Below are 7,907 nucleotides of genomic sequence, written 5' to 3'. Positions count from 1 at the left end.
CTGTTATCCCTTTGGGCATTCTTGTGTTAGTTTGACCTTCCTGTATGCTTCTTTGAGGAACTCCTCAACCTTGAGCGATGCTTCCTCACGTGTTAGTTTCTACAGGCTGCTGTTTGGCTGCGTCAGTCTGTGCAGGGAGTCAGGCTTCTTTCAAAGGCAGCTGCCCATCCTTCTACTTCTTCGTGCTCTCCCTCCCCTCCCTGCACCTTCATTCTGGCAGAGAGAAGTATGCACCTGAAATTATTCAAAAGTATTACCTATATAGTGAACTGACATTTTTTTTCTTTTGTACTTAACGTAAGAACTCTGTATTTCTTTCTTCAATACTTTGCTTTTAATTTCATGTGTCTGTCTCTTTTGTGATGTTTTTATTTGGACATTGCTAAATACTTGCTTCTGTTCAGAACTAATTATAGTAACTCCTTGGATCATGCAAGGTATAACTGTAAAACACTAGAAAGGGGGAAGACTGCCTCTAGTTTATGGTCTTGTAAAGTAGATCTGGGGTTCCAAACTGACTGAAAATCTGTTCAATTACACTGCTGGTTGGAAGTGGTGCAACTCATAATGGAGTTGGCTTTGCTATAGCAAATTTCAGCGGTGGCATATCTTCTTAATATGCTCCCAGTCCTCTTCATCCTCCTGTTTTCTGTAACTAGAACAGTATTAGCTATTGGCCAGCCTCTTGAGGATATCATTGGCACAAGCATCCAAGAGGTATTTGGTACTCATTGAAAGGGCCTGAAAATTGCTGCTTTCTCTTCAACTGTTGGCTCCTTGTCTGGAGAATTTAGCTTCATGAAAGTATCCATAAGGGAGAAGAAAAAGGCATGCTAACATGAAGCATTAGGAGATCTAAGACTCTTTTTTACAAAGAGGTCTCAAACCAAAAATAGGAAGCGGAGATAGTGAAGACTGGAGGAGATAAGGTCTTGGGGAAATCATGTTAAACCGCATTAGACACAATTCAGTTGGTAGGTCACATGGACAGTTGAACGATTAATACGGTCATGTATGGCCTCTGGTATCTCTTATTCCACTACTTTGTGGCTTGGGAGTCATCCCGCGCTACAGCTTTAAAGATAACTCTTGCAAGAGGCTGGCTATTGCTATGTCTGTTTATTGTGTCTTCTGCTTTGCTGGCTTGTTCATAGATGGAATTTTATCTCTGTAGCAGCATATTTGAAGAGCTTGGCTAAAAAGCTATCTTAGTGTTCATCTGAGATAGGAAGGTGTCTGTAAACCATTTTCAGTGATGCAGAATTGAAGGACAGAGAAAAACAGCTCTTGCGAGGAGTCTGGCAAAGCAAGAAGCAAAAGGCGTTATCTCATGAGTTTCCGCATCGCAGCAGCAAAAACTGTTAAGTCCTAACTAGAACTCTAGTTTCTCTAACTTAAAATGTCTTAAAACTTCCTGCTTCCTAATGCCTGTATTTAGTAAATAACTTCTTTCAAGTTGCTTTTTGTACCAGATTACCTCAGAAAATTTGTGTGACTTAGATCAATAATTAACAGCAGTGTTGGACATAATGATGATAATCCTCTTTATGCCGTTTCCTAGATCTAGTGGCACCACAGGGAAGCACCAAGCTGCTAGCCATCAAGGCACCAGCTGAATTTCCTAAAATGTTGTCTTCTAGCTCTCTCCTAGTATCTGCAAACAAAGGTGAGAGCATATCTAGTTCTAATCTCAAGAAAGCTTCAAAACCTTCTGCGGAAAACATGAGGATGTTCATGTCAAGGAAAACTGTGGTTGGATTTCCTCAGCGAGTAGGTTCTTCCCTCGAGGAGGAAAACCTGACTACACCTGCAACAGAAAGAGGCTTGAGGAAAGAGTTAGTTGAGGAAGAAACTTCGCCTTCATCCAGCTCAGATTCAGACTCTAGCTCAGATTCTGAGGAAGAAAATGATGATGATACTTCAGAAGTTGCCATTAAAACCAAAGTTGAGTTTCCTAAACGAGATTCCATCTTTTCTGAGAACATCGCAGTAAAGGCATCGATGCTAGCAAAAGAGAACTTTTCCCAGAAATCCCCCAAAGAATATGGAGCGAAGAAGAAGCGATGCAAAACTGGAAGTGATGTGTCTCCTATCAAGCAGGTTGCATTTTCTAAAACATCAGTCAGCCATGAAACATCAAAATCCAAAGCAAGAGACCCCAAAATAAAATCAACTCCAAAAGAAGCAGATCGGCGGAAGCTGGTCTTAGAACCATATATGGTTGAAAGCCAAGACCTGAGTGAAGTCACTCACAAATCTGATTATTTGGAGGAAAAGTCCATTGGAACCCAAGTAGCAGCTATTCAGCTGAAACCTTCATCAGTGACTCAGGAAGACAAAAAGCAAAAACTGGTATCCAGAGGAAAAGAAAAGAAGGTGAAGGAAGCACAGGAGTCAGAAGCAGAAGTAACTGCCCCTAAACTAGAAGAAACTTCTGAAAGCACAGTGTTGGTGATGGGCACTACAGCAAACGAGGAGACCATTCAGGAGGCAGGAGTCCAGGCTGGAGAAAGCAGCACAATAGAGGGTACAACTTTAAATTTTTTGAACTGTGTTGATTCATCTGGGCTAGGGTTTAACTTTTTTTAAAGGGTTTCCAAGTCTTCTCTGTTCGGGATTCTCTGATCTTCATACTGAAGCTAACCTTGTAGCATTGACTTTCTGGAAGATAAATTCGTGTTCATTGCTAATTGTTATAAGTGCTCAGTAATACTCAGTTTCCAGTTATGCTGTGAAAAGAAGCAGTCTTCACCGTATTTATAGTTTCATAAACCAATCACTTATAAAATGAAAACAAGATTGGTTCCACTGTGACCAAAATCATGGGGTTTTTTATGACAAAGCTTCTTTTCCCTCTTCTCTTTTCTCGGAAGGATTTGGTAGCTGCCTTTCTCCTGAGCCAAATTTGATGCCATCTGACTTTTGCTTAAATCCTGCTGTCTTTTTCTTTAAAAAAAAAAAAAAAAATTGCTGTGTTTGAGATTTCAATAGACTTCAAGAAAGCATAGTGTAATGCCAGAAACAGGTATTGATTCTGAGATTGCTAGGTTGTAAGCGAATTGTGTTGAAGTAGCACAGAATTGACCTTATAACCCAGTTTTTGTAATGAGTTGGGAAGGAGACGGTGATATGTTTTAGGAAAGAGCATCGTGCACCATATAATCTTCTCCCCAGCTATACCTCCCTATCTAACTTACCCTTCTTATTTACCACCAGTCCTGTTAACTTACGTACTGATCTCATTCTGTGTATTTCAATAGCAAATGCCCCTCTATGCTGATCTGTGGTGGCTTACTGTTCTTTCCTTTTGACTTAGGCTGCATACCATTCTTAAGACAACCCCCCACTCCCCTTCTAGTTGCAGCTTTGAATTAAAGAATTTTCCTATTTGGCAGTAAAAGCAGCATAATTATGAAGCTGGAGGTGGTAAGGCTGTAACGGCAGGAAAATTTCTGTTGGGTACACGTTGTGCCCCTGCTAGAGGACTCTGCTGCAGTGGCTGTAGGGGAGGTGGGAGTTAGTGCAGGCAAGTTCACACCCCTTTACTGCTGTTGGAAGGTCTTTGGGTGCCAGGAGGTGGCAGAGTCAAACCCAGCTGCACCATGTTCAACAGCGTCACTGGTATCTCCAGACGCATCTTGTTCTCTCTTCCTTTTGAGGCCTTCTTTGAGAAGAGCTACTGCTTTTCCTTGTTTAAAGCTCACAGTTAATGATAATACCTTCTGTAATGTGTACTTCTGTCCTGTTTCTGTGTTCCCTTGTTCACATGCAAACTCTGCAGCAGGCACACTGAAGAGGTAAAAGCGCTTTTTCCCATTACAAACCCGGATGGTAAGGTGATGTTATCCACTTTGTAGAACAGGCACGCTAAGGAGTCCACAAAAACTGCTGACTTTAACTGATAAGTAAGTAGCAACATAGTAGCATGGTAACTTGGAAATACACCTCTGATTCATTTCGGAAGAATATCCTGTGAAATGCTTGCTCTTTAAGAGAGAAAGCAGAGATGAAGTCAGAAGTATGGGGAGGATGAACTCGGGGATGAATTTTTCCTTCAAGAAGCCAAGTACAGTGTGTTTGGGCAGGAAAAAGGAGACTCCATCTGCTTTTCTTCCTGAGCATCTGTCTCTTAATTTGGAACAACTGTCTCTTGCAGGTTGAAGGTACACTTGCCTACGCTTTGCCTGTTCTTGTGGCTATTTGCAGCAAAGACCACATCATCTGGCGTTTATATCTGTAGTGCTGTCTCAGTAGGAGCTGAGCAGTAGAGACAGGGATATTTCCTTTCATAGGTTGTGTGTGTTCTGCTGAAACCATTGCTTACTATGTTGCGTTTTACAAGCAAGTCTTGCTAAATGTTATGGATGTGTGCTCTTAAGCCGACAGCATTACGTTGCAATAATTATGTTGTAATTAAAGGGAAATTCTGGTATTCAGTTGCTTGAGTTCTTGTATTTTTATTTTAGATGGTTGTATTACAAAAAGAAGCTTAACATGGCCTAACCTAAATCATTACATACAAATTTATATGACAAAGCTTTTCACCAGATTATGCTTATGTCTTTCCTAGTGTTAAAACTCTGGGTATATGAGAATAAATTAATATTGAGAGTAAAGCTTTATTTCTTGCAATTTCCTTGGTTGTAAAATCAGCCCATAACAGGAACATGTTATGTAAATGGCACTGCCTAAATTTGCATCAAATTCTAAAAGTGTAAGAGTTAATGTTGGCTTTAACATGAAGTAAGGAGTTCTGAATGACTTTATTAGGTGATTCTTTTAGGAAGAAGAGCTGGTCCAAAGTTTAGGAGATTACATGTAGAAGAAGGGAAACTTACATCAAAGCCTCTTGATATATTACTGTTCATTGTAATCACACTTGAAATTAAACTGTGGAGATCTCAACAATTCCATCACTTCTCCCCATGATAAAAATTCAATCTGTAAAGCAGTTCTAATAGCTGTATCTCATGGTCTGACATGATGATATATCATTTGTACTGCTTCTTGCCTCTTCTGGCTTGCGAAGAATGTCACCTACTGTTCTGTCTGGAGTGAAAACCACAGCAACTATGAAGAAGCCAGGAAATGCAGACATATGTCTTCAAAATATAAATGAAATGTTCTGCCCTGTCTTCCCCCAGCATTAGGTGGTAGTTTGGATTTTAAAACCTGTGCTGTATTAGATGACTTGTACTGATTCCTGTTCCCCTACCGCATACTAATGTGCTTCTTTAGGACCAGACAAGGTACACCAGCAGAACTTAGTAAAGTTATCCTTTTGTTATAGTTGCTGACTTTTTTTTTTTTTTTTTTTTTTTCCCAAATGTGGACTGAATGAGGGATCTGACAGTATATGAAGGCTGGCTCAGTAATTAAGAATATTGCCCTCTTGTGTGGCATCCTTATAGTCACTAGTTACTGTTTGTTTTTACAGAGACCACAAAAGCTGCTGAGCCTGCTCCAGAAGAATTCGATAATTCTACCTACAAGAACCTTCAGCATCATGAATATAACATTTATACCTTTGTTGATTCTGTCGTGGTTCTCTCAAAATTCAGGCAGCCTCAGCCATCTTCTGGAAGACCATCACCAAGGCACTGAAGGAACCACATTTAAAACAAATGCGCAGGCAGAATGATAAATTGTTCTATTTAGCACTGCTGCTTCTTCTGTATTATAAATCAGATAATAAATAATATATAAATGTGCAATAAATTATGCTTGTGCTTTTGAACATTTCTTCTTGGGTCTTAGAATCCCTCACTTCTTGACCTTTGTGAATGAGCTGCAAATGAATCGTCACTGAATAAAAATAGCTTTTCTACCTCTTGGTATAAATTATTTGGTGATAGTGGAGTAAAAAAAATCCTGACTTTTCACTCTCTCCAAACTTTGATACTGACCATTCTTTCAGTACCGTGTCAAAGAACATAATGACCTTTGTGCATGTATCTGTTCGGTATGTGCCCTGATTTTAGTAGGTAGTGTTATCACCGTAATGCAGCGGGCTGTTCTCCTTGCACACAAACATGTCCCCAGCCTGAAGAGAGATTATGTTTACTCTGGATTTGAAGTTAAAATCATTGGCTGGTAACAGCATAAGAAGTATTTTTCTCCTGTGGCAAGAGTGTATGTTTTGTGTTAGTAGAGGAATGTAAGTTTATGTAATGTAATTGAAACATCTTAAAACCTCTGCTGTTGTAAAGGGAGAACATACAACTTTGTTTAATCTTCTGTTGGGGGTTCTAGTATCCAGGTTCTGCAGTAACTGAAATAATTTAATCTCAGTGGGCAGTTCCTAATGAACTATATTACGTTGATTAAGCTCTAAGAAATAACTTGTTTCTAGGGGTAGAATAACTTGAAAGTTATTTTTAAATGTGATGAAAATAGCATTAACGGTATAATCAGCTCCTGGTGATGATTCAGTGGGACTATGTTTCGTATCCCCCCACTTTTCTCCCCCCACAATAAAGTTAAGATTGCTGTCCAGCTTCATTCTTGCTTTGCAGAAAATGTGAGAAATGAGGCACTTCTCAATATATGCCATCAGCGGTTACAGTTGGTCTCAGTAAATTTTGTATTTCCATCCTATTAGTAACAGTCTTCTGCCCTCTGGGAAAACTGCCTTGATGATCACCAGCTGTTGTGGGTTTAGTTCCATTTTGGCTTCTTGTTCATTTTGGGTTTTTTGGTGTTAATTGGTCTTTGAGCAGTTGTACTTGCAATAGCTCCAGCATTTTCCATCACCTGTCTGTATTCTTTCAAGCAACAGAATACGCAAGATCAAAGGGAAAACTGAGTCAGCTTTAGTAGTCTATCTGGATATTGGACGCAAATCCCTGGGTGCAATTAGTAGAACAGCTATTTTATACTCTAACTTGGCAAAAATGTGGTAAGAAGGATCAAGAGGTCTGCATCAATCTGCTGTGTAGAATTTTAAGTCAGAAACTTCTGGCAAGCAATTTTTATTGTCCTGTAAAAACTAAAAAGCATATTACTGACTCTAACTATGAAATTTAAAAATCAGCAAATGCATAAATCCACGTGCTTGGGAATAAAGAGCAGAAAGTCGCTTTGAGACACCAGTGGTGCCACGTACACTGTACTTGTAAAAGGGAAAGAAATTTGCTGTTAAGGTTAAAAACATGAAAGAATAAGGAAAAGGGTCTTCCTTTATTAAGGGCCCACCGCTGGGCCCCTGTAAAGCTGCTGTGTTTTGTTATTAACTGAGACCCCGTGTAGTAACCTGACCCCTGTGGCTTAGATCTGCGTTGGTGCTGAACTATGTTCCTAACTATTTGTTTCGTGATTACGGAAAGGAAGCTGCGAATTGTCAGATAGAATCTAACCAGTAAAAGTTAAAAGTAGTCTGTTAATGTGCTTATGTATTTACTAAATCTGCCCACAGTAGCTGTGACTGTTAGCTGTTTGGAGTCAGACTTGTTCACCTAGCGCCCTTTTTATTTCTAAGGAAGGCTGGTGTTATAAACACTGACTTAATCAGCTGAGGAGGAGTGGGTTGAAACAGAAGCATGTCTTCCTTTCAGTCAATTCCTACGCTCTTAGCTGCATTTCTAGCTAAGGAAATTCTAATCTGTATTTGGGCTAGGCATTTTGCCACCCTTGCGTCACGATTACAGCAAAAATTAATGGTAAATACCCTTCCTCTCCGTGTAATCCTGGCTCAGTGTCTTCCGGAGATCTTTTATGCAGCTCTAAAATCAAGCTGTAAGTCAAATAACTTCATACTTCTGGTGCATATGGTGCGTGTCGTACATTTGTTCTGTTCAGTGAACCAGTCTGCTCCGGGAAGAGCAGATAATGTGAGGAAGGGCATCAAGACTTTTTCCCACTGTTATGTTTTCCTGGACTTCAATGAAAAAAGGCTTCATTTTTTTGTA

The 7,907-nt window shown here is 39.8% G+C and overlaps 1 protein-coding gene across 2 annotated transcripts in view; it reads left to right on the top strand.

The window, feature by feature from the left end:
- The window catches only part of NDUFV3 (NADH:ubiquinone oxidoreductase subunit V3), an 8,553-nt gene extending 2,811 nt beyond the window's left edge, over positions 1-5,742 (top strand). Inside the window, exons 3-4 of one of the 2 annotated variants that reach the window (XM_063344995.1) lie at positions 1,562-2,527; positions 5,438-5,742. In XM_063344995.1, coding sequence (XP_063201065.1) covers positions 1,562-2,527; positions 5,438-5,604 — 1,133 coding nt within the window. In that variant the 3' untranslated portion in view covers positions 5,605-5,742. The remainder of the gene's footprint in view (positions 1-1,561; positions 2,528-5,437) is intronic. The other variant, XM_063345004.1, reaches the window with a different exon arrangement.
- Positions 5,743-7,907: the final 2,165 nt, after the last annotated feature.

This window comes from Chroicocephalus ridibundus, chromosome 1 (genome assembly GCF_963924245.1).
Source record: "Chroicocephalus ridibundus chromosome 1, bChrRid1.1, whole genome shotgun sequence".
NCBI classification, from domain to species: Eukaryota; Metazoa; Chordata; class Aves; order Charadriiformes; family Laridae; genus Chroicocephalus; species Chroicocephalus ridibundus.
This window is presented reverse-complemented; position numbering and strand designations above follow the sequence as displayed.